Genomic DNA, 27,896 nt, shown 5'->3' on the forward strand with positions numbered 1-27,896 from the left:
TGGACCGGGCAAAGCAAGTCACGCTAGACTCATTCTTCCCAGAGACCCGTCGGTCAGGGAAGACAGACACCAAGATGGTGCCGGAGAAGAAAGGCCCCCGGCCCCACGAGGCTACAGCTCCAGAGCAGGCGGCATCCCCGATCACATTGCCTCGATCGGTGAGTGATACAGCTCCCCTTGCATCACCAGGCTCCCTATCCTCACAGGGAAAAGGCCCAGACCTCACAGATCTGATGGGAGACGGTGACCTTAAGTGCCGCATTTGGTCCCTCCCTACTAGAGAGTACCTGGAACGATTTACTGCCAGAATAGAGAAGTCCTTTATCCAGGACATTGCTCAATTAAAAGCAGACACCACACATTTGGGGGGCAGGCTGTAGACTTTAGAACAGCATGTTGAGGACTCTCTCCCTCACATAGCCATGCTGCAGGAGAAATGCACTGCACAGAGACACAGGATGGAAGCTCTAATATCCCAAATGGACGATTTAGAAAATCGCTAATGTACGCATCCGCGGCATGCCTGAAGCTATTGCCCCGCAAAATATCATCCTATCCTTGAAAGGAGTGTTTAGGGAAATACTGGGACTTTCAGACACCACCCTGATAGAAATTGATCGGACACATAGAGCCCTGAAGCCACCTTCCCAGGACCCTGAATCCCCACTTGACATTATCTGTAAACTTCACAAGTACACTTTGAAGGACGGCATAATGCAGAAGATAAGGAACAAACCTTACTTTGATTTCGATGGGGCAAAATAGTTTTTCTACCAAGACCTCTCCAGGAACACCCTTATGCAACGCAGGGCTCTGCGTCCCCTGCTCACAGCTATTCAAGATGCAGGCCTTACCTACCGTTGGGGTTTTCCTTTTAATCTGCAACTGGTGAAAGAGGGGCGACAAGTTACGCTACGCAGTAAGGATGACCTGCCACACTTCCTCTCTGCCCTGCAACTACCCTGTTTCCCGAAAGTAAGACCTAGCGTGATTGTCAGTGATGGCTGCAATATAAGCCTTACCCCCCAAATAAGCCCTACCCTGTTTCCCTGAAAATAAGCCCCACCCTGAAAATAAGACCTACAAGGACTTTAACTAGGGGTTATTTGGGGGGTAGGGCTTATATTGCAGCCATCACCGACAATCACGCTAGGTCTTATTTTCGGGGAAACAGGGTAGGAGATGTGGACTTTCCCGACTGGAGAGGGGACTCAGATTTACCAGCTTTCTCCCTCCTACAGCCATGGCAAACAGCAAGAGGCAAAGGATGCCATAGGAGCAACAGACACCACACTGCCAGTACCTCCTCCAGCCCTGTTTCCGCCAGGGACTGATGGAACCTTGCCTCTAAGTGAAGATGACTCCGCTGCACTTTTTTCCTGAGCCTAACCGAACTTGCATACTTTTGTCCTCAATGACTTGGCCAACCTTATACTCAGGTTTTGTTACTAGGACCGTACTGCTGCTACTTCCCCCCTGGGGTCTCAGGCATATTATTTCACGCCTCAGATGTCAGACACTGGACAGACACTGGACATGCATAATGGACACCCCCTGTTAGCACTTAGACGCCTTATAGAGGCGGTGGGAGGGGAGCGGGATTCTTATCTTCCCCATGCTGGGCTCTGTTTCCCCAGTAGGCCTACCCACATTGGGTGTACCTACGGGAAGGTGAGTCGCAGCCTGGGGCCTCTCTTGTGGTAGGAAGGCATCCCAGGTCGGACTCACAGAATACTTATTTGACAGGTTGGCTAGACTCTGCCCGCTATGGCGGGCTGTGTTTCCTGACCTGTTCAATTGTGTTACCTTATATGTTAATATGTTGTTTTTCATTTTTTTTCTATCCCTGCTTTATCCTGCTTTCTTATCCTCTCCACTCTCTCTTTTGCCTCCACCTGGAGTATTCTAAGGCATGCTACCTACCGAACTGCTCACGTCATGACCAGCAGCTACTCCTCTGCTCTGATGAAATTCCTGGGTCTCCATGGCTTCTGTTAAGGTAGTATCCTATAATGTCCGGGGTCTTTGCTCTCCACACAAACAGAGCAAGCTATGGCTGGAACTGAAAAGGTTGGGGGCCCAGATAGTGTTTTTACAGGAAACACACTTCACCACTCAATCCACACCAAAACTACCCACCCACATATTCAACCAGTGGTTCCTTAGCACCTCTACAGTTCCTAAAGCGAAAGGCACGGCCATAGCCATACACAAATCATGCCCCTTCCAACCTAAATCACATTTCTCAGATCCCATGGGTATGTTTGTCTTATTGAAAGGGGAGATAGCTGGGACTCCTTACACTATTGCTAATGTTTACGCCCCTAACTCCAGCCAACTGGCATTCATAAACACATGATTGGATCGCCTGACTGAATTTAGGGAGGGCCACTTGATCCTAGGGGGGACTTTAATGTTAGCCCAGACCCCCTATTCGATACATCCCATAACCGCTCGGCTCACTCACATGCGTTCCTAAAATGGTTTAGAAAAAACATCCAATCCCACCTTTTGTTTGACAGCTGGCGAGTATTATCCCCCACAGCTAGGGACTATAGCTATTACTCTAAAGTCCATGATGTTTACACCCATATAGACGTCCTCTACGTAGATCAACCCACCCTTGAGCTACTGCAGGCAGCATCCATAGAGAGCATCACAATATCAGATCACGCGCCTGTGACAGCTACTTTTACATTGCTGCAAGGCACTCAGCGGTCATGGTCATGGTGCCTAAATGAAAATCTCCTGGATGACACTGCAGTGGTGGCGGGGGTCTTAGATATTATAATGCATTATTTTAAAGAAAATACTACCGAAGATGTAAGCGAGGGGATGATTTTGGAGGGACACAAGGCTGTCATCAGGGGTGAGCTGATTTCACAGGAGCCAGGTGCAAGAGGGCACGACAGGCTGACTTCCAGAGGGTTTTAACAACCCTTCAACAAGCGGAGCTCCGTCATAAGCGTCACGGAGACCCGGAGGCTTTAAAGAGGCTGCTGGAGCTGAGAGAGCTATTTTCTCGCCTACTAGACCATAAAGTGTGTGGGCAGCTGCGTTACCTTTCTCATAAATACTATGAGCACGGCAACAAATGTAGTAGGATGCTGGCTAGAGCCCTCCGGAAACGTAGGGCCCACACTTACATCCATAAGCTGCAATCCACTTCTGGTGAAGTGGTCTCCCATTCCTCCAAAATTGCCTCCCTGTTCCGTGACTATTATGCAAAACTCTGTTCGTTAGATTCGTCCGCGTCACCTGAGATCGCGGTCTCTAAATGCCATGACATTCAGGAGTACTTGGTAGCCCACGGGTTCCCCTTCCTGTCATAGGAGCGAAAGGTAGAGTTGGAGTCTCCTGTGGTGCCCTCCATCATTGAAGCGATAATAAAATTATTGCCCTATGGGAAAAGCCTGGGTCCTGATGGATACACGAAGGCATACTACAGCACCTTCCTCCCTCTGCTGGCCAGTCCCATGTGTAGATACTTTAACTCGATAGCCAAGGGAAATCCGATCCCCCCTGAAGCCCTACTAGCTCACATTACAGTACTCCCCAAAGAAGGCAAAGATCCCACACTAGCTCAGAGTTACCGTCCAATATCACTATTGAACGTGGACATTAAAATCCTAGCAAAAATATTAGCCAACCGCCCTAAACATCTCATTCCTCACATTGTACACCATGATCAAACGGGTTTTGTTGCAGGCCACGAGGAGCGCAACAATTCGCTAAGAACTATCCACCTAATTCATTGGGCACGCACTAGTCCAAAACAGAGCCCATACCTGGTCCTATCGACAGACACAGAGAAGGCCTTTGATCGGGTAGATTGGTCCTTCCTGAGAACGGTCCTGGAGACCGTAGGACTAGGCCCCTATATGCTGACGTGGATCATGGCCTTCTATTCCAACCCAAGTGCCAGGTCAAGGTTAATGGCCTCCTCTCTAGATTCCCAATTAAAAATGGCACCAGGCAGGGCTGCCCCCTCTCGCCTCTCCTGTTTGCCCTTACCCTGGAACCTTTGTTAGGGTAAGGGTAAGGGCTAACCAGGACATTAAGGGGCTAACAGTAGGAAATATGGAACACAAACTCTCGGCCTATGTGGATGATGTTCTGTTACATCTAACAGAGCCCCTGATCTCGTTGCTGAACCTCATGAAAGAACTCCATCAGTTTGGAGCCCTCTCCAATTTCAAAATCAATTACTCAAAGTCTGAAATTCTACCGATAGTGCTCCCCTCTTCACTCAGGGATGGCTTCAAGGTGGCGTTCCCCTTCAACTGGGCCAAATCCTCTATAAAGTACCTGGGTATCCAATTGACTGACAACTTCGAGACCCTCTACCACAACAATTACCCCACCTTGCTGACAACGGTCAAAAGCGACCTCAACCACTGGACTAAAACAGTGTTCACCTGGCTAGGACGGGTGAATATTATTAAAATGAATATACTCTCCCGTGTACTATTCTATTTGCAAATGTTACGATACCTCTGCCCAGTACCTTTTTCTCTTCGATCAACAGCATGCTCATAGAATTTGTGTGGAACGCAAAGAGACCTAGAATAGCTATAAGAGTGCTGAAACGCTCCAAGAGGGTTGATGGCTTAGGGATACCAGATATCCGAAGATATTACAGAGCCATTGTTCTTCAACGGATTCTGAATTGGCGATTTCATACTCGTACTAGGCTGTGGGTACCCCTGGAAAAGTGTATGGCCGGTAGGGACCTGGCCTATGCCCCGTGGCTAGCTAAGGAACACAGGGGGGTGTCAGAGGCCACTTCCCCCCTAACAAGACAGGCCCTCAAGGTCTGGGATAGGATTAACGGTATATACTCTCTGGCCCCCCTGTATCCCCACTGGCCCCACTTGGGGGCTTCCGCTGGTTTCTTCCAGGGGAGCAAATGGCCTATTTTTAAGAAGTGGGTGGATGATTCCAATGCCCCCTGTGGAAAACTTTTAGAAAACAGGAGATTCCCCACCCTGGGAATTCTTAGGGCTCGCCATGGTAGCTTCCCAATGGACTTTTGGCGCCATAAGCAACTTAGCCATTTCTTTACAACACAGGGCATACCCATTAGAGCCACCTCTCAACTTACGCCTTTCAAGCTTCTCTTTGCTGCGGAGGAATCCACCCCTCACATGATATCCGAGCTATACCATCTACTGGGCACATTCACGTCGGAAACCAAGCCGGCCTATATTAGGGAGTGGGAGCGAGACCTAAGAAAGGAGATTTCTGAGGCGCAGCTAGCTCCCCTATACCATCTAACTCACTCTAGCTCTATTGAGTCTAGAACACAAGAAACCAATTATAAGTTACTGACAAGGTGATATAGGGTGCCGGCTGTGCTCTCCCGCATTTACCCCACCATGTCTGACCGTTGCTGGAGAGGCTGTGGCCTCCGTGGTACATTACTTCATATATGGTGGGAAGGCCCCGAAAATCCAATCTTCTTGGAAGGAAATTAAGACACAAATAAAAGCCGTACTAGATATTGATGGCCCCCTCTCACTGATGCACTTCCTCCTCCATATACCTTCTATGCCGGTTAGCCAATATAGGAAGTGTGTGTTGCCACACCTCCTGAACTCGGCTAAGCACCTGCTTCCCATCTATTGGAAGCAGGCACACATACCTAGTCTGGAAGAATGGACCAGGAAGGTGAAGGAGATTAAGGAGGCAGAAGAATGGGTAGCAACCTGTAATGGCATTAGCAAGCGCTTTAATACTATTTGGGCTTTATGGCTGCACCACACCTCTGATACGGGCTTTATTCCTTCCAGTCTAGATACTGCCCTCCTGGAACTTGCAGAGCCCTACCTTCGGGGACGTAAAGGGCAATGTAGTGCAAATCCCTGAGGCGGAGACCCCAGGCCTATGAAGACCATTACTATAATACACCTTATTCCTCTTTGGAAAGCTGACTGTTGCTCGTGAGACAGTAATTGAAAGTGCCTCGTAGTAAAATGGATACGTGCCAGGTGGAGGCAGCTCTGTCTTCCCCCCTCTCCCCTCTCTTTTCCTTGTTTTTTCTCTATTACCCTTCTGATTTACCCTTCTGATTTTTCTGTTAGGTTATGGGTCCACACATGTTTACCCAGTCTAGGTCACATAAAGGTCATCAAGTACCATCCGACGTTCGGATCTGCTTTCTCTAAAGGGAAGAAGCCCCATCTCCTTATAGCAGCGGAGATGGGATGTGACAGAGAGCTAGGCCCCCCTCACCTGCGTGCTCATGGGCTGGATTTTGGCCGGAGAGGGTTTGATGGAGGCTATTTTGGCCCCCCTCCCCACAGAGGGCACAAGGGTAGGGACACTCCTTCTGAATTGAGATCTTAGACCCCAGCAAAAACTAGCTGACAAATATACCAGCTGGGTGGACTATCCCCCCCCAGAAGTGTCACAATAGCACAGGGAAAAGTACCATGATCTACCGCTGTTGATGTGTATCTTAATAATTGAGTTCTGTCTTACTGCACATTGCGGTTAATGTTTGAAATGTGTTTTCTGAACTTGTTATGTTTGTTATTATAAATAAATAAAGATTATATAAAAAAAAGAATCCTAGGGAGGATATTCATTTTTATGAGGTTTACCCTCCCCAGCCAGGTGAAAGCAGTCTTAGTCCATATTGATAGCTTTTGTATAACCGCGGCCAGCAACAGGAGGTAATTGACCATGTATATAGCGTCAAAACGGTCTGTAAGCTGAATGCCCAAATATCTCAGGGAGGATTTGGGCCATGCAACATGGAATGCGGCCTTAAAGCTATTTGTCATAGCAGGGGGTAGCTGGATGGACAGAATTTCCGATTTTGTAAGATTCATTTTCAAGTTTGAAAGTATCCCAAAATGTTTGAGATCTTGCATCAGGACTGGTACTGAGATCAGGAGTCTGTAAGGTGGACTAGTACGTCATCAGTATAAGCTGAAAACGTATGTTTCGTGTTGCCCACCTTTAAGCCTTTGATATCTATGTTCGCTGGTACCTTGTGCAGTAGGGGTTCAAAGACCAATGCGAAAAGGAGAGGCGAGAGGGTACACCCTCCTGTGTAAAGAGTCTCCACCATCTCATTAACAATGGGGGCCTGAAACAAACACCAATAATTACCATTACAGTACATATACAGCTACACCCATAATGCCTCAGCCCCATTCCACTCTCCATCAACCAGGTCCTTTTTCACACTGACTTTTAGATCACTTCCCACATAAAGACAGACACCACCACTTTTTACCTTTTCATTTTACCCTGTCTCCCCAAAAGAGAACATAGCCGTGAAAATAATAATAGCTCAATTATGTAATGAATGAAGCCAATGTAGCACCCTCTACCATAGGTAGGTGCTAGCATAGGATTTTTGCTAGAGAAACTGTCAGTACAGGTACATTTAGGCAGGCCTATGCTTCAAGCTAAGTCTGTTTGTTTTGACCTGGGGGCAGGGAGTGGTTAGTGTAGTGCCCCGTACACACGGTCGGACAACGAAATCCTAGGATTTTTTCCGACGGATGTTGGCTCAAACTTGTCTTGCATACACACGGTCACACAAAGTTATTGGAAAATCCGATTGTTCTAAACGCGGTGACGTAAAACACGTACGTCGGGACTATAAACTGGGCAGTGGCCAATAGCTTTCATCTCTTTATTTATTCTGAGCATGCGTGGCACTTTGTCCGTCGGATTTGTGTACACACGATCGGAATTTCCGACAACGGATTTTGTTGTCGGAAAATTTTATATCCTGCTCTCAAACTTTGTGTGTCGGAAAATCCGATGGAAAATGTGTGATGGAGCCTACACACGGTCAGAATTTCCGACAACAAGGTCCTATCGCACATTTTCCATCGGAAAATCCGACCGTGTGTACAGGGCATAGCAGTGGGTGTGACCACCTGTGCTTCAGTGCTGACTGCTGAGGCACCTCCCCTGCTTCCAGGGAGAATGTTCTGGAAGAGGGGCAGGGCCTAGAACTGGAGTGGCAGACAGCTCATGTGAGGAGCCCTGACCAATCCCCAACTGGAATTATAAGCTGAGGTAACAGGCCACTGGGGGGAGTTGTCGACCGGGAGAAGTGGAGAACGGAGTACTAGACAGTAGCAGGAGGCCATCTCCATCTGGGGGGGTGCGTCAATCGCAGGAGGAGACCCAGGAGAGCTGTGAGGGAACCTCATCCTTACACGGTCATCGATGAAGTCATCATCTTATCGTCATTTATGAGGAGTTCCTGGAGCAGAGGGGCAGGAGAAGCTGTCGGAACGTACGGTCCGGTTAAGTTCTCCATCATGGACTCGGGGCAGAGAAAGGTCGGTGAGTGTACCACAATGGAGGGCTGGATGTGGAGACATGCTAGGAAGTCTGTGAGGGAACTTCATCCTTACACGGTCATGGATGAAGTCCTCATCTTTACACGGTCATTGATGAGGAGTCCTGGATCAGAGGAGAGACTGTGGGGAATAGTGTCAAATCGATGCGGCCCGAGGGTGCAGGATTTGCAAGCTGGGCTAGCTGGGAACAGTAGCCCACCGTTCAGCACATGCTATTAAACTACTAGGCCTCCAGGGAGAGGTACTGCAGACCTCTGGCCTAGTAGCAGCAACCAATCAGAGTCAGCATTAGAGACTATTCAGAGTGGGTTCTTTAGCATAAAGAAGATGATGTAATAATAAACATAATGTGCTGCAGTATAAGTTTTGTGCAGGAGGGAAGGATTCCTGGGAGTAATAGTCTGCAGGAGTTACGCAGAGGCGGAGCAAGAATCTGCATGGTGATGCAGGGAAGAGACTGTAGATGTTATACATGCGCATAATTTCTTCAGACTCAAAGTTCTAATCTATAAATATCATGGCAAAGTAATTTGATCTATGGGCATCCCATATACCACTTTCCCCAACCAAGTTATACCCCCCAATAAAAAAAACAAAGTAAATGACTGTTCATTGTCTCAGATTCAACAATTTGCATTACAGTTTGGGAGGGAGGCCAAATGGGTATCAGTTGCCCAACAGGGATATGTGTGTTCTCATGAGACACTGTAGTCTAGTCAGCTCTATTCCAGTTAACAATGGCTGGAGGTACCTAGCCTGGGACAAATATATACATTCTTGACAAATGTGTACATTCTTGCCTGGGACAATGTTTGACATAAAACATGCTAGTTTTATGTTACAATATAGAGGAGTTATTAATATATGGATCATCTTACGGGGCTACTGGTTCAGGTAGGTGTAGGGTATTGGAATTTGGACTCTATGCATAGCAGGACAACAAGATCCATAACTCACAACTGGAAACGTTTATCAGGTTTCAGGAGAAACTTGATTTATGGCCATAGGCACCATAGAAATTAGAGTGTGCATGTTGTTGTGTTTTTTTCCACTACCTAGTGATTTGGGGGAACATTGTGTTTCTAGCCATGATAGACCCGCACTCTGGCTGATTTGTTAAGATGAGCAAGAAATGGCAATGCTTTGCACATCGTCCTTCTCATCCACATACAGCCATAATACCCCATTCCATGATCTGTGACACTGGGTTTTTGAATGTTACGGCTCCTCAAAAAAGATTTTGGGATCAATCCTTCCTACTGTAACCAGAATAAAAAAAGTGGACCTACGCTTTGGATTCAACCTTGTGTAGTAGTGTGGTGGAGTTTTAACTATCTGAGACATCTAATATTAGTAATACAGGTCAGGTCTTCAATAAATGCAAATGGTAGAAAGAGCACATAGACATTTGTGTGGTTGAGTAGTCAAAATTTCTGAGACCAGAGGTAAGGCTTTTTATATTTTCTACATGCATTAGAGATAATTTTACATTCTGAAGGCACGTACATTTACCTTTATTAGGTAGACTATTTTCTGCTTACCACTTAACACAAATTTCTTGCTACAGTTTGATAACCTGTAAAATAATTATAGTTGCTAATCTTGTGAAAACACAGCTATATGGCAAATCAGCAGGTTCTATAATCGTACAGTTAGGTAACTTGCCTTTCTCCTTATTACATCACACGTTCTATAAGAGTAACAAGGTGAACTGAAAGGAAGTATAAGCTTATTTGTGACTCAGCAAATTAGAAAGAATATGAATGCTTCATTTCATTTTTGAGTTACAGAAAACATTCTAAAAATAATACTTATTTAGTAAAGGCATTCAGCAAAGTGTGCTGCCTCTTAACAGCCATTTAGAATTGATCTTTTTTTTGTCTAGAATTTAAATGTGATTTTCTTTGGGGTTACTGCACTTTGGTGATCAGTTTTGCTGTTTATAATCCAAGGTTGCAATAGCTATGTACTGTGTATAGTAAGCACTGTTCCCTAGAGTTGGTCATACATGTTATGCCCTGTACACACGATTGCACATTCCGACAACAAAATCCATCAGATTTTTTCCAACGGATGTTGGCTCAAACTTGTCTTTCATACACACGGTCACACAAAGTTGGTCGGAAATTCTGAACGTCAAGAACACAGTGACGTATAACACGTAAGACGAGCCGAGAAAAATGAAGTTCAATAGCCAGTGCTGCTCTTCTGCTTGATTCCGAGCATGTGTGGCACTTTGTGCGTCGGAATTGTCTACACACGATCTGAATTTACGCGTACAGATTTTGTTGTCAGAAAATTTTAGATCCTGCTCTCAAACTTTGTGTGTTGGAAATTCCGATGGAAAAAGTCAGATGGAGCCTACACAAGGTCGGAATTTCCGACAACAATCTCCGATCGCACATTTTCCTTGCTAGTACCGGGTTGAATCCCCCTTTGCCTTCAGAACTGCCTTAATTCTTCATGGCATAGATTCAACAAGGTGTTGGAAACATTCCTGAGATTTTAGTCTATATTGACATGATAGCATCACACAGTTGCTGCAGATTTTTGTTGGCTGCACATCCATGATGTGAATCTCCCGTTCCAATACGTTCCAAAGGTGCTCTATTGTATTGAGATCTGGTGACTGTGGAGTACAGTGAACTCATTGTTATGTTCAAGAAACCAGTTTGAGATGATTTGCGCTTTGTGACATGGTGCATTATCCTGCTGGAAGAAGCCATCAGAAGATGGGTACACTGTAGTCATAAAGGGATGGACATGGTCAACAACAATACTCAGGTAGGCTGTGACGTTTAAACGATGCTCAATTGGTACTAAGGGCCCCAAAGTGTGCCAAGAAAATATCCCCCACACCATTAACCCACTGTTTTGCTTGTGTCTATCTAGCAAGGTTACTCTGTGGTATAAGCAAGGAAGCTGAGACTTCTGCAGTGTGTAAATGTGCTCTTACTATACAAAGATGCTGTACATACAAAACTATTACAATATTAGGAATACAATACAAGACTGACAGATATCTATAACAAGCAAAATGCCTAGCAAATGAACAGCCTATGGTCTATACCAGTACAAATACACTTAAAGGTTACTTATCTTCTGTTACTGTATGTTCGTGATCTCCATTGGCAACGATTCTTCTGGAGGATCAGGCACATTTCTTCTATCATGGGTGGCTTCTGATCTTACAGCATGATGGTGTCTGTTAATGTGTGTCCCTAGCTTATGCCTGAATTCCCGTTTTATGTGTCAGGCTGTTTACCATAGTTACCAAACAACAGAAAACATACCTGTTTACAGTAGCTGTAGAAACAATGGACTGTTGAAAACTGTCATTTGAATACAACAATGGTATCTACGTACCCATTGTCTAATCAAGCCAAAACCTGACAGTAATCTAACAGTCATTCTTTAAGTTTGAGAGCTGAAAGAACCTCAAACAAGTAAATCTCTTACTTGTGTACTGTAGCTATAGAGACAATAGCCTGTTAAAAACTGTCAATTGAATACAACAATACAACATACCCATTGTCTAGCCAAGCCAGAACCTGATAGTATCTCTATGACCAACCACTATTGTGTAATGTTATGTCCCATGTATCTTATGTCTGATTAATATAAAAAAATCATATTGTAACAAACGCAGCACACCCACCAGCCTAAACCCTTGCTACAAGGCAGGATGGATCCATGCTTTCATGTTGTTTATGCCAAATTCTGACCCTACCATCTGAATGTCGCAACTGAAATCGAGACTCATCAGACCAGGCAACATTTTTCTAATCTTCTATTGTTCAATCTTGGTGAGCCTGTGTGAATTGTAGCCTCAGCTTCCTGTTCTTAGCTGAAAGGAGTGGCACCTGGTATGGTGTTCTGCTGCTTCTGTAGCCCATCTGCTTCAAGGTTTTATATGTTGTGCGTTTAGAGGCCTCAATCACATGGCCATGCTGTTGTAATCTGCCTGCTTCCAGGTGTGACCATCTCTCCTGTCAGCCTGTCATTGACTTGTACAGTACAGGCTCCCTGGCTGCGACTGTCCACAAACACCTGGGATCCTGGACACAGATATTCACAGTTTACTTTCCGCACCATGGCCAACTAAGCTGTGTGAATGAGGCTCCAAGTGTGTATAACAGTATTATGTAACAGAGTCCTTTCATCAGGAGAAATGGAAACAACTATATGGTTCAATGTTTAGGAATGTTTTGGTTACTTAGGTGCTGGAAGACTGTTTGTGTTAACAGGATGACTTCAGACAGTTGACAGGGCAGCGACTGTCAAACCTCAGGGGGCCTTCCTCTTTTGATCGTTAGCTCCAAGAGCATTCATGGTTAAAAATGCTTAACAATGCATAAATAACGTTTGACCCCCCCACAACTGTACTGATCATTTACCATAATGACCATTGTTCTAGCAATTAGGGCCAATGATAGCTGGAAATAACACTATCATATCTGGAATTAACTACTAATGGCAAAAACACATGCATTATAGCTTAGCGAATTCAATCTTTTTGGTGGGAAAAAACACTGATGATATACTGTATGACATAGCAGTTCATCCCCAACCCCCTCATGGGTAGCCTCTCTTATTATTACCCAACACCAGATTCTCTAATGTTCTAATGCAGTGGTTCTCAACTCCTGTTCTCAGGACCCACTAACACTGGGATAGGCAACCTCGGCCCTCCAGCTGTGGTGAAACTACAAGTCCCATGATACATTGCAAGACCCTGACAATCACAAGCTTGACTCTTAGAAGCAGAGGCATGATGAGATTTGTAGTTTCACCACAGCTGGAGGGCTGAGGTTGCCTACCCCTGCACTAACAGGCCAGTTTTGCAAGATAACTGTAATACATCACAGGTGGTATAATTTGCTGCTCAGTGATTGCAGTATTCCAGTCTGCATCTCCCCAAGGTAATACTTAAAATCTGGCCTGTTAGTGGGACCTAAAGGACAGGAGTTGAGAACCACTGTTCTAATGTAACACCAAACTCTCTAATGTGAAGCCCCCCCCCAATGTGCAGCTTCCTCTACCTATGTTTAGCCAACACCAGTTTGCCTAAAAAGCATCTTAATTTTATTCATTCACCATAAACCACACTCATCTTCCCAATCCCTCTTCAGATGAATAGAACAAATTTATATTCCCCCCACCACCATCATAAAGACCCTTGATACATAAGCGGACAGCGTAAATGCCACTGATACATTAGTGGTCAATGCAAAATTTACCATTACATTGGTAGTCATTGTAAATGCCCCTGTTATATCGGTGGTAAGTATAAATGCCCCCTTTACATTGGTGTTCAGAATAGAATCCCTGCTTCATGGGTGAAATCTCACTTACACCAGTGGTCAGTGGATGAATTACCCCCCTTATATTGGTGGTCAGTGGGAGAAGTGCCCTCTTACATTGGTGGTGTAAGCATGAAAGCTGGTTGTGGTAATTTACTTTCGTAAAGCTATCTTTACTTGCCATTGAATTTAAAAGTAAAAAAAAAAGTTACTTCGTTGGAAAGCTTGGCCTGAAAATGTGGAGAAAAAAAAAAGATATGAAATGAAAAAATGAAGAAAACAAAAATAAATTCTGACTATATCTAATGCTACCATGATCTGTATTAGTGATAGTGGTCATGTAACCTATACACTGCTATTTGATAAGCCAAGAGATACTCGCTTCACTTTCCTTCTATGTTCCAACAGTGGCAATTCATTGTTTTAGATAAATATAGACTTCTTTCTAAGGAGTGGCAGCAGTGTTGAGCGTATTTTGTACTGAAGTAATATTCAAGGTTGTTCCAAGGACACTGTAGACAAGTTACATAAGATAGCCTATTTCTTTGATCAGAACAAGATATACCACTGCCTATACATTTTAGTTTAAGTCAAAATGTATTGTCTAGTTTTAAATCCCAAAAAGTAAATTTATATAAAGTCTGAATAAACAAAAGGGAAGTTATCTACATTTTTAAAGTGATGTTTTAAGAGTTTCATATTCATGTTGTTTTATTTTTATAACTACTGTATATGTTGTCTATACGTTTTTTATCTTATTGTCTAATAATCACAATTTTGACTTGAACTGGCCACTGGTCACAGCAATAGGCATACTCTTTATGGGGGGGTCTGGTATCTGTAGGACCCCAAATCCCTCCTCTACCATTAAAAGCATTGAAACACCAAGATCTTTGTTTTTGAAAGCTTTTGATTTTTAAAAAAATGGTGCTGTTGTTGACATTCGGGTAAACTGGACGTGGGGTCAGGTCATTGCTTCTGGATTACTATAACGCAGAGCCGATCAAAGCCGATTCCAGGAACAATTCTTGCATGTTTTTCCTTCAATATGGGAGAGCTTTGTACAGCAAACCCATAGTATAAAACAAACAAAACAGCTGATGTCTGAGCCACTAACTAAACTCAGGTCAGTACCTGACTAACAGGGTGTCCTTTGTAGTAGGGTGTCCTACAACAAAAAGGCATCACCTATACATTTTTAGTGTTCTATCAGCAGTCAGCCTTTTCACCCAGCAGCAGAGAGAAAAAGAAAGCCCTGAGCATCAATCAGCTCCATAGTTGCCAACAGTACCGATTTTCCTAGGACAATCCTAATTTTGGGACCGTCATCCCGATCGGAGGACGTCCCAATTCGGGATTTTGCCTTTTGTCCAGGGTAATCGGAAATGTTTAGCTCTGCGGCAGCTCTGGTTCCAACAAAATGACTGCCAGCGCCGCCGCAATATCTTTTTCCCCTTGTGTTCAGTGGAGAGGGGAGGGGGCTTGATCCGTGCAGCTACTCTCTTCACAATTCTGAAGCCAGGGTTAGCTGCATGGATCGGCCCCTCCCCTCTCCACTGAACACACGGCGCCGCTTGTGGCGTTTGCTCTGCTCTGCCATTGGCCCTCTCGGTGTACAGCCCAGGCCAGCGATGTAACTATGTACGGGGGGGTTGCTATGTACAGGGGGGTAACTATGTACAGGGGGGGTTACTATGTACAAGGAGGTTACTATGTACAGGGGGGGGTTACTATATACAGGGGGGGTAGCTATGCACAGGGGAGTAACTATGTACAGGGGGGTAACTAGGGGGAGAGGGGTAACTATGTACAGGAGGAGGGGGTAACTATGTATGGAGGGGTAACTATGGCTCTGCTGGGTGCACCTGATGCAAGGACGGACTCTGCTGGGGGCACCTGATGTAAGGACAGACTCTGCTGGGGGCACCTGATGTAAGGACAGACTCTGCTGGGGGCACCTGATGTAAGGGCAGACTCTGCTGGAGGCACCTGATGCAAGGACGGACTCTGCTGGGGCACCTGATGTAAGGGCAGACTCTGCTGGGGGCACCTGATGTAAGGGCAGACTCTGCTGGGGGCACCTGATGCAAGGACGGACTCTGCTGGGGCACCTGATGTAAGGGCAGACTCTGCTGGGGGCACCTGATGCAAGGACAGACTCTGCTGGGGGCACCTGATGGCATCTGGTGGCAGGCAACGTGGCAGGTGACACGCTTAGGAGTCCCACTGATTCTGGATTATGGTGAGTTGAATGATTTCATTCTATATTACAATGTAATAATAGTAATAATGCGCTTCAATCATCCTGACACCACAACCATGGTGCTGGGATGATTGAAGCTCTAACACCAGGTGTTTGGAGTATCTTTATCTGCTGATTTGTTAAACTCTGGAATACACATTTCTATTGTGGTGTAGTATCTGGGCCTGCTGTCCCTCCATCCCTCTTTCCTTCCTTCTCTCTCCCTCCCTCCTTCTTTTCTTCTTTCCTTCTTTCCCTCTCCCTCCCTCCCTCTTTTCCCCTTTTTTTCTCCATCTCTCATTCAGCTCAGACTCTAACCACACCCCCATTTGAACCACGCCCACATAAGCCACGCCCACGATTTCATGTAAAACATGCCCATTTTTCGGCGCTGTGCGCTACACCTGCCGCATTTTCTTTTTTGATATGTCACGCCTACAAACGCATGCCCCGCCCCTACTTATAATAAGATTCCGCCTACAGCCAAAAAATGTTCCTATACATTTTTTTACAATGTTGGCAACTATGCAGCTCACATATACAGTTTATAGTCCTATGGAACACTAAGACTATAAATGAGGTCTGGCTTACAGGTAAGACATGGACATAGGAAGGGAGCCTTTATCCAAGCCATAGCTCTACAAAGTCTCCAGGATCCAGGACCCAAATCAGAATTTAATAAGACAGTGAGAAAAATAACCCTGAAATTTATAAAGACTGGCATAGTGACATTTTGCAAATGTGTCTCGCGCGTGCTAAAACTGACGCAGTGTGCTCCAAATTCACATACCTGTCTAAAACCTGTACTTGAATTTGACGCATGCTGCGCTACTTTTAGAAGACAGGGGAGACACTTTCCTAAAATCTGCCTGCATCAGTGTCTCTCTCTGTGCGTCAAAATAGACTTGGTTTTAATTAGCTCCACTTTTGTAAGACATGGACTGACAGTATTTTATTTTGAATTTGGTGCAGGCGTTGTGCCACAAAGTAAAAGTGGTGTATTTTAACACCTTTGTTTCGACTGTCTCCCAGCCCATTAAGAGTTCTAAAAGCCGGGAGGCGGAGGCGGCTTTCGGGTCATGTGACCGCTGTGATTGGCTGTCACATGATCAGAAAGCTCCCAATTACAAGTAGGCGTCAGGAGATTACCGATCCCCTCCGGCTACCGTGCTGGGAGCGTGCTCTCAGCATGATAAGTTGTTTTTAAAAGGGCTGCTTATATACGGCCACTCTGCGTTAAGACCCACCTGCCGAGCGGCCACATATATGCGCCTGTGTATGTGATAAACCCCGGAGCCCCTCACCATGTGTATGTGATAAACCCCGGAGCCCCTCACCATGTGTATGTGATAAACCCCGGAGCCCCTCACCATGTGTATGTGATAAACCCCGGAGCCCCTCACCATGTGTATGTGATAAACCCCGGAGCCCCTCACCATGTGTATGTGATAAACCCCGGAGCCCCTCACCATGTGTATGTGATAAATCCGGGTGACACATTTACTTGTTCCTGAGTCTCATTTTCAGGGACATTGGGCAGTATAAGATCAGTGAATGGACCAAACCCATGATGAGGTCACACCATTATTGGTGAGAGGTCCTCTCCTGTACAGCTTAGGTAAAATGTTCAGGAAGGTCATTGTGTCAGTTAATAATGACTTGTTGTGATTATTGAACATTTGCTGACATCATTTTATTGACAACAACGTCCAAGTAAACATCTTAGCGGACAGTGGAGGGGTGAAGGTGAATCTCCAGCTCTGGAAGTCCCCTGGGCTGGATCGCTCAGGCTTCGCCACTGCTTGCCAGCTATTGCATCATCCCCTATGACTCATCCTAGCTCGTGATCTCCAACTGCACACTTCCGCGTGACGGCCAAGCCCATCCTCGCCCCTGGAAACTGAAACACGCCCCTCTGTGCGTGCAAAGCCTCGGTGTCATTTCAGAGCGCTCTCTCTCATTGGTCCGTTTTCGATTGCTCTGGGACACTGTGAAAAAAACGTCAATGAAGTCATGCCGTAAAGTGAGAAACTTTGTATAGCTGGGATTGGCTGAAGCTGTAATCTGGTGACGTTGCTTGCCCCAGTTCTGTCATTGGCTAAGAAGCCGGGTATTTAAAGGCACGTCCCGGTGTTTGTCCTTCAGTCGTTTTGCTGAAGACGCAGACGATGATTAACATGAGCTCAAGGCTTCTATCCGATCACCCACTCACCGACACCCTGCGCCGCCGCGGTCACTGCCCCTGTCACCAGAGAACAGACCCCACGCGGAGAAAGGTGAATGACAGCTCTGTCCCTTCTGATGGATGACTGCTATAGACTATATCTGTGTATGGGTGGTCTACTGTACAGTAATATGGGGGGGCAGGCTTCTATGAGGGGTCATTATTATTATTATTATTATTATTATTATTATTAATATAATACTCCATTTATCAATGGAGATCATCATTCTTCTACATACTTGGTAAATGTCGTTGATCTGGCAATGTAAACACGAAGATGCTGTATTTGGTTAGCTGTATTCTATATACTGGAACAATTTGGCCACCAGATTTTGCCAAATCCAGTGATTGGACCAGTGTGCTATGAGGATGAGTGATGATGAGGAGATGAGTGATGAGGAGGAGGAGGAGGAGGCGGGGTGTAGTGGACATGTTTGTCTCCAGCATCTCTCCTGGGAGAAGAAGAGTGTTTGTGCTGGAGAATAATGCAGTGTGGCCAATGTACTCACCTACTGGGTGCCCACCGATGTAGACTATGTTCTTCTTCTATTCTGATGTCTGTAGGCACCTCAGGAGCTTCCATAAAACTGACAGTCCTTGATGAGGATTTTTTTTTCAGTTTTCAAACATCGGGTTGTGGGATGGTATTGGTGACTGAGCTGGGACTGATGGGTGATCGGAATATGACTGAGATGTGGTTGGGATGGGATAGTACAGGTGACTGGGATAGGTGGTTGTGATTGGCATAGGATAGGTGATTGGGATGTGACTGGGATAGGTGGTTGTGATTGGCATAGGATAGGTGATTGGGATGTGACTGGGATAGGTGGTTGGCATAGGATAGGTGATTGGGATATGATCGGCAACTGTGGCTGGTGTTTGGTTTGGGATTGGGGGGAAAAGCAGTATAAAATTATACAGCAGCATGGAATTGGTTGATGTATGGAAACTTGCTACTGACTTTGGTAATGCAGTTATTCTCCATCCTTGCTTGTGTTGCTGAGCAGTTTTAGAACATGCTTCTGACCTTTTAATACTTAAAAAAAATCCTTGTTTTTCATAAAAGAATAGTTTGCAGTCTGCAGTAAGTAGAAATGGTACACCACTGGTATTGCGGGGGAAAGTTTGAATGCGGTTGCTGTGAGAACATGTATGAAAAGATGTGTGGGGTTTTTATTTTAATTGAGGGTTGAAATTGAATATCTTATATTAAACATTTAAAAAAAAAAAAAAAAAAAAAAAAAAAAAAAAAACTTGCTGATCCAGGCCTGGTCTAATAATTGGTCCTCTCTGCTGGTTGTGTCTAGACAGCAGTGGGAGTATGGGTCTGAGGTTGGTTTGGCAGCTCAGGCTTGTCCCCCCTCCCCCTCTTCCCTCTTAATGGCTCATTTCCTTTCCTCGGCAAGAGGAAAACATCCTACGCATTCTTTCATCTGGGAAGTTTGGGATTTGGGTTGGACTTTCATAGGAACATGACTGAACATGTCCTTAGCGCTCTGACTGCAGGAAATGGAAGACAACCCAGTTATATTTCTATTTTTGCTCTCAGGACATGCAGACTAAATCTCTCACAGTAGTGATATTTCCAAAATCGCACATTCTCTGTAGTTGTAACCTTTCTAACAAGGATGGATTGAGACGTCTTTGGATCTTCGATGCATTGCTGGTCATGTAAGCAGTGTTGCTATACATGCTGTTTAATGGAACAGGTTTTATGTGGTCAGATCTTTTTAAAGTGTCATATAAAAAATTTGTCTGCAATAAAAATACTAACAGCTTTTATATGACTTGTGTTAAGTCAGTGTATCCATAGATTACATTTTCTTCATCCTCCAAAATCATTATTGGATATAATATAAATCGGGAAGGAATTTTTATTTATTTTTTTTTGTGCCATTATTGGAATATTTTCACTATATTCCTGTGTGCAAACAAAAATTTGGATTTTTCATCATTGTTGGTCCTAGTGACAGTATTCACCAGAACAAATAGTGTGCATCTTCCCAGAGGACGCATAGATAATAATAAAATGGGTTTTGATCTCCCACTTTTCTACCTAAATCAAAAAAAAACAAAAACCTTGGGCTTTTTAGATGTTTTAAGGTCCTTAAAGTGGTTGTATACCCGCTGACATATATTTTTTTTTTTTTTTTTATACCTCTGTAAGGCAAAAGGCATAATGAGCTAGTATGCACCGCATACTTTCTCATTATGAAATACTTACCTTAGAATGAGGCGTCGGTATCTTACCTGGTCCATGCCAGGTAGCTGACATGTTGCCTCAGCGTGTCTTCCGGGTATCGCGGCTCCAGCGCTGTGAATGGCTGGAGCCGTGATGTCATCACTCCCGCGCATGCGTGCGGGAGGTTTCTTTCCCGGCAAGGTCCGGCATCTGCTGGGCCTTCAGCCGAGAATCCCCTGTGCGCATGCGCCGCTGCAGTCAGCGGATCATAGTAAGGGGAATATCTCCTAAACCGTACAGGTTTAGGAGATATTTATTTTTACCTACAGGTAAGCCTTATTACAGGCTTACCTGTAGGTAAAAGTTAAAAAATTGACTATACAACTACTTTAATGCTAAAGGCTAACCTCTTACACCTATGAACCCCCTTGCCTTAACACCTAAAGCAGTTGTAAAGGCTGATATTTTCTGTAATTAACAATTTCAATACAGGGCACTTGCACCCTTCCTGCCCGGACCAGCTTTCAGCGCTCTCACATTTTGAATGTCAATTACTCAGTCATGCAACACTGTACCCAAACAATTTTTATCATATTTTTCTTTTCATGCAAATAGAGCTTTCTTTTGGTGGTATTTAATCACCACTGGGTTTATTTATTTTTGTTTCTATGATTACATTTTGAAAATAAGTAACTTTTTGTTCATAAATTTGGGCCAAAATTTATACTGCTACATACATCTCTTTGGTAAAAATAACCCAGATTAGTGAATATTATTTAGTGTCTGTGAAAGTTAGTCTACAAGCTATGGTGCAAATCATTTAAAAATTAATCACTAATTTCTTGAGGCCCTGAAATGTCAGGAAAGTACAAATACCCCCCAAATGACCCCTTTTTGAAACGTAGCCAGTTTTTTAGTAAAAGGCATGGTGAGTTTTTTTGAAGTTGTAACTTTTTACCACAATTCTTGGGAAAATTTAAGAATTTTTTTTTCTTTTTTTTTTTCACAAAAATTGTCATAACAAGTACACAGCATATACATCCAATTACACCCCAAAATACATTCTGCTACCCCTCCTGAGTATGGTGATACAACATGTGAGACTTTTACACAGCCTGGCCACACAGAGGTCCAACACAGTAGTACCTTCAAGCGTGCTAGGAGCATAAATTGCACATCTCATTCCCATCTATCACACTTTTGAAGGTCCTTGAGCACCAGGACAGTGGGAATTACCCACAAAATGACCCCATTTTGGAAAGCAAACACCCCAATGTATATTCTATCTGCAGCCCATGCCTCAGGTACTCTGATGGGATGGAGACAGGTACTTGGGTAACCTGATGAGCTGCAGATAGGTACTTGGACTGTGACCGGTTCGGTTTGTGTGATGGTGTGTGCTTAGCAACATGTTACACTCTAAATACAAGTGGGCCTTTCACGCCATACAGCACAGATGACATTGGATGCAGCCACTGTCCAGCTTTTAAGCAAACCCCAGCTAGTTTATCAGAGACCAGTTTGAATTCATTGCATGGTCAGCTTGAATCTCAGTAGCAACAGATTACATTACCCTGTGTAGCTAGCTACAAAACTAGCCCCAAGTATGGCTTGGACTCTTAACCACCCCCGCATGACACCAGAGCTAAATGGATTGGATGGTTCTTCAGTAGTATCCCACTTGAATACCAGCTTCCTGAAGATGGTTAAGTCTTCAAAATAATAATTAAAACTTAAACGAGTGGATCAAGGTCTATTCTAACGTGAACCTTGACCTAGCTGAAGAGCTGTTTCATACAATTATCTGTACAGTAATTATTGCACTGAACTTTGTGGGCAAAGTCAAGTTGTCTTTATTAAAACCATAACAGCCTTGGGTTTTAATAGATAACTTCATGCCAAGGTCCAGGTGTGTGAGGTTATCAAGAATTGGTGTATCTATGTTATTGCTATCTTTGTGCAGTTTTTCTAATCTCTTTTTTTTCTCTATTTTAGTGTTGGAAGAAAAAGACAACCTTTATTCATCACCAAACCTGAGGTAATAAAGAATGTTTTACATTAACATTTCAACAGTTTATATAGAATATAGTGTGTCTGTGGAACAGTGATTGGATTGTGTTGGGCTGCTTCAAACCCTTTTCATTAGTACGAAGTACATTAAGGGGATTTGATGCTTTTTGCTCCTGGTGCTGCGGTTAGAGATTAGAGGAGGATGATATCAATATATTTGAGTTTACATGCATCCAATGCTTTATTAAATGGCCTCTACTGGTGGAATAGATTAGGCACCTAGTGGTTTTAGCATCAGTGGCCTCTAAAAACTTGGACACTTCTCAATGATAGTGGGCAACCTTGTCTGCCTCCTGCATATTCCTGTTGGCCAGTAAGGCAACCTGTCATAGTGGTAGGCAGACCCTTATGAAAAGCTAAAAAGACTAATCTGGCTGTCCTAGAATTCTGTAAAATCAGTGGAACTAGAAGCTGCCAAAAGTGGTGGTGCTTCCAAGCAGTTGTGTTGGTTTAATTTTACCAGTCATCTTTAGCTGATCTTGTGTTAAAGATCTGTGGTCCCATTCACAGTTTAGCTAGCTGCAAAAACCTATTTTATTTTTTTTCAATAGTCCTTGCTCACATCTCAGTGTCCTGTCATGTGTAGCAGAACACCTGTCGCTCAAAGTACGTGAGCTTCTTTCAGGCAGAATTAAATTTTTTTTTTTTTTTTTTTTTGTCCCCATATTTTTCAATGGAAATGCCTGAAAAGCATTTTCAGGCATTCCCCCCCCCCCCCCCAACAGCACTGAAAAACATGCAATTCTGCTCCAGAATAAACTTTAAATGTTTGAACATGGCCTTAAGCCTCATACACATGGTAGGATTGTTGGCCAACCGAGCATCCTGATTTTTGTCAAAAGGGTGTGTGCCAGGATCTTGTCTTGCATACTAGCAGTACACAATTGTCGGCCAACAAACACGAACGTAGTGACGTACTACGAGGAATTTAAGCTCTTGAGCGCCACCCTTTGGGCCCCTGCTAATTTTGTGTTTGAGCATTGATTCCGAGCATGTGTGTTTGTACTTGTGACTTGCGTGATGGCTTTGTGTACCGACCATACAAAAATCTGACGTCAAACGGCTGTCCGCCGTAAATTTACTAGCCTGTCTAACATTTGTTGGTGGAAAATTGGACAACAATTGTCAAAAGGAGCGTACTAACGCTAAGATTTTAGGACAACAGTCTGTCAACAGACAATTCCCTGCCAACAATCATACTGTGTATGAGGCTTTAGAGTTGGGTTTAGATGTTTGGTCAAGGCCAACAGATGAAACAATTGAGTAAGCTACACAAGTAACGTCTTGTCAGTCTTGCATGATTCCACAATGCGCCAATCATGTTTACAAGTTAGAATCCTCCCCCAATGAGCAGGGTCCAGCAACACTGTTTCTGAAGTGCATTAATAACACATAGTTGGGATAACCATAATCTGAAATCCATTTTGTAAATTCTAATGTACTTTATTTTTGCAGTGAACCATTTTTGTGCAGCAAGACTGCCAAAAGATGATGGCAGAGTCTCTGCCATTCTCTGGCTCTGTCTGCCCCTTGTCGGGGCTAGAGCTAGATGCCTGGTATGAGGATCTACAAGACATCCTGTTCTCTGAAACCAAGAATGCAGGGGTTCTCCAAACTGATGCAGACAAGCAGGTAAGCACTACAGCTTTTCTGAGTTTGTGTGCGATGGGTCTTTCCTTAACTCTATTAATAAACTTTTAAATAAAAAAAAAAAAAAAAAATCTCCTGCAAAGTAAAGGCATAATGTGCATTGCATACGTTCTCATTATGAGAGACTTGCTTTAAAATGAAGCCATCCAGTGGCGTGCTGACATGTCTTCCGTCTGGGTTCGAGGGCTCTGGCAGTCTGACTGGCCAAGTCGTGATGTCACTCCCATGCATGCACAGGGGAGTCAGTTTAGGGCACAGACCTCTGAAGGAATGGCAAAGTGTGCCGTTCCTTCAGAGCGCCGGTAATGAGCACCGACTGCTGCTCCATGGAATATCTCCTAAACGGTGCACAGTTTGAGAGATATTCATTTTTTACCTACAGGTAAGCTTTATTTTAATCTTGCCTGTAGGTAAAAAAAAATTCAGTGTACTTCCACTTTACTTTCATTCTAATGACTGGTGTCATCACAATGGTCAATACTTTGATCACTGAATGCTAGTTTTGTTTGGCAGCATAACTATTTTTAATAACAATCACAGAAAAAGCTCTTTGCTACCATCTTCTAGTAGATTGCTGGACTGTTTTTCTTTACTTTAAATTAATTTATTTTTTTTAAATCAAGCCAAAAGAAGTTAGTAATTAGGACAAATTCTGATCTTAAATGTTTTTTGCTGGCAGTAGTACAGTCTCAACATTGCCAATAAATATGATTTAGGTCTAAAACCACTCTAACTTTATTAATGGGCTTTATACAAGGTCACCCAGGCTATATATCTGCATTTGATCTTTTATAATCCCACATATATTGGGTGACAGTTCCCCAAATAAATCAATCTAATGTCAATGGGAAAGCCACTGTTCTGAATGGTCATTACAAAGGTCAGAAAAGGTGTCTGACCAGCTGTAACTATTTGTTCATGTTCAGTGTGATTAGGGAAAAATCTGACCCTGGAGAAATTGCACCGTTCAATTGGGTTGATGGCCTAGTAGCTTGCACTGTCAGATTGTGGTTATGTTAAAGCAGAGCAACACCTAAAGATTACTACTTTTCTCACACTTTAGATTGGGTCATGTTAACCACTTAACAACCAGGCCTTTTCTGGAACTTTTTGTTAAAGTTTTTAAATCCAGTATTTTTTTTGCTAGCTAATTACTTGGAACCCCCAAACGTATGTACACAATCTTTGCATTACATCAGTGTTTGCGCAGCGGTCTTTCAAATGCAATTTAAAAAAAGCTTTTATAAATTAAACACTATTTACTACAATTTTATATTGTATGCTGAGTAAATGGATACTGAACATGTAATGCTTTCAAAACCACGCACGCTTGTGGAATAGTAACAAATGACATTTTTAAAATTCTCCATAGGTAACGATTGAAAATTTTTTTTTTTTTTTATGGGTTACCGGTTTAGTTAGGTCTTGTGCTAGAATTAGCAGCGCAAAAGTGATCCTGTGGGCAAATCTGCCTGCAGGACCGCTCTTCTTACAAAGAATCAGCCATAGTAAAAAGCAGTATGCTGTTATGGCAGCTAGCTGCTGCCATGACACTGGTATTTTAATGTCAAAGGAATGACATATCTTTACTATGGGTGGTTCTCCATTGATTAAATTGAGAACCAGCTTGTTCTTCAATAGTTTAAAATAGCCATGGATTTGCATGTATTTATAGGGTCACGCAACTCTTCCAGAACAGCATTAGGTACTTGGCTGCACTCTCTGGATAGAGTTCAGGCAACCCACTGGACTCCATCTTTTTAAAGTAATCCTTTACTGCGAGAAACATGGATACTGCCATTGCTGCTCTTTTATTCTGAATTCTACTAGTTGCTTAGCTGACTCTCTTGCTTCAAAACTTTGAATCACTATAGTAAGAACCACTATGCAGATGACTTTGATTAGTGGCTCAAAAGTACTGAATCTAGCATTTCTGGTAATGCCAGACCCATGTTTCTCTTAGGATAGTTTTAACTTGGTGGGATTAAGTTCACAGTCCAGCTCCCACCACATGTTAATGCAAGAACCCTCCCATTCAGTAAGTCAGAGTAATTGGAGGATAGTGGGGAGAGCTAGAGGCTTTTCAAATGTCTAAACTGGCGTGTTCTGGTATGACAACCTTGCCAACATCTACACTAAAGTGAAATATCAATCTGGGGAGTCTGGTCCTTGCAAGGCATGTGTTTGTGTGGATTTCTAACATTTTATCTTTTAAACAGGACCTGCAAGTTGAAGAACTGGACAGCTCAAGTTATCTTTGGACACTGGACTCTGTTAATTCACCAATCAGTTTCACAGAAGAGGATGTAGTTGCCTTGGAAGCTGTTGTAGAACAGTTCCCTTCTGAGGTGCTGGAATTCTTAAACCAGGGATCACAAAATAACTTTAGTGTTCCATCCACCTCTTCTGAGGTTACGGATGTCCAACACAATGGAGCTGTAGAAGTGGACTCTAGCTGCAGCAGCCCTCCATCTCAAACCCACACAGAAGATGAGGAATCTAGTGGCAGCCAGTTGGGAACAAAAAGGAAGAGGAACTCCAAGCCAAGAGGGGGCAAGGTCCGGGCTAAGGAAAAAGAGCAAGAGAATGATAAGAAAGCTTCCTATCTAATGGCAGAGAATGAGCGTCTAAAGGGAGAGATTGAGCGTCTCAGTTTGGAAGTAGAGAAGACTCGGAAGTCCCTCATTGAAAGAATGGTGAATCTTAAGAAGGTTGTATAAACTAAAAGACATACAAACTGCTTTTGAAAAGAGCATGGAAAGAGTAGCATGGCACAAGGTTTGTTTCTGTATAGATGGAATGGTATGAACTTTAGCTGCAGCTCTGGCAGTAGGTGCACCGTGGACTTGTGGGAGCAGTCAGCATTTTGGATGCACACTATTGTGGTCCTAACAAACATAACTGTTATATGTGCACGAGTATAAAGGTTAATCTGCATGGCTGTTTTGTAGTTTCTTTTAATGTTTAGGTGGTGATGCTAGTATAGAACTGCCACTTAGTTTCACTTTTACTAAATAAGTTTTTTTTTTTTACCTATAAAACTTATATTTCATAATAAACTATTGTTGGGGTGTTCCTTTCTTTTTCATTCAATATAGAATTTTAAGAAGGTAACCATCTTGGGTTTAAATATATTTGCTGCTCTGAAAGCTTCAGTACTTCTTTAGAGCGGCAAAGAGTCAGGTAGTTAGCATTTTTAAGGTTTAGCCATGGCAGGTTTTTTTTTTGCCTAGAAGCTGCAAGGCCTTTCCTCAACTTGGTTTACTTGCAATTGCATTAGCCAAGATCAAAACAATGCTACAGTTGTACTATGGCTGTTGCTAGCAACAACCCCCAATAATGATTCAAAAGCCTTTCCTTTTAAAACATGAAAGATTTGGTTATAAATTAAACCTGAAGGATCACCATTAATATGTATATTCAGCGATTCAAGAATACCTGTGATGATATTTGTGGACGTCTCCTCCTCCTACCTGTTGGTCTCTGGCTTTTTGAGTCACTAATCTGTACAGAGCAGACATCTGACTGCATTTGCTGTATATGTTAAGTATGGCAGGGAACTAGCCTAAATAAAGACTGTCAACTTACCCACTTATTTCTAAAGCCTTGTACACATGATACGATTGTTGGCCAACTGAAAGTCTGATTTTTGTCTTAAGGGCATGTGCCAGGATCTTGTCTTGCATACTAACAGTAAACAATTGTGCAACGAACGTAGTATGAGGAATTTCAGCTCTTGAGCGCCACCCTTTGTGCCCCTTCTGCTAATTTCGTGTTTGAGCATTGATTCCGAGCATGCGCGTTTGTACTTTAGTGTGATGACCATATGAAAATCTGACAGACCATTGTCCGCCTAAAATTTGTTAGCCAAAAGTTGGACAACGATTGTCAA

At 43.6% G+C, this 27,896-nt stretch overlaps 1 protein-coding gene across 1 annotated transcript; it reads left to right on the top strand.

The window, feature by feature from the left end:
* The first annotated feature begins 18,017 nt into the window (after positions 1-18,017).
* On the top strand, positions 18,018-27,063 carry DDIT3 (DNA damage inducible transcript 3). The gene is made up of 4 exons (XM_073613791.1): positions 18,018-18,154; positions 22,280-22,322; positions 23,810-23,986; positions 26,224-27,063. Exons 3-4 carry the CDS (start codon positions 23,843-23,845, stop codon positions 26,722-26,724), a joined length of 645 nt encoding a protein of 214 aa, XP_073469892.1. The 5' UTR covers positions 18,018-18,154; positions 22,280-22,322; positions 23,810-23,842; the 3' UTR covers positions 26,725-27,063.
* Positions 27,064-27,896: the final 833 nt, after the last annotated feature.

The sequence above is a fragment of the Aquarana catesbeiana genome, linkage group LG02 (genome assembly GCF_042186555.1).
Source record: "Aquarana catesbeiana isolate 2022-GZ linkage group LG02, ASM4218655v1, whole genome shotgun sequence".
Taxonomy (NCBI): Eukaryota; Metazoa; Chordata; class Amphibia; order Anura; family Ranidae; genus Aquarana; species Aquarana catesbeiana.

Excerpts from the sequence above, each read along its gene's own strand:
- DDIT3 (XM_073613791.1), top strand. The coding sequence starts at position 23,843 with ATGATGGCAGAGTCTCTGCCATTCTCTGGCTCTGTCTGCCCCTTGTCG. Across the intron at positions 23,987-26,223 it reads AAACTGATGCAGACAAGCAG|GACCTGCAAGTTGAAGAACT; the intron begins GTAAGCACTACA and ends TCTTTTAAACAG.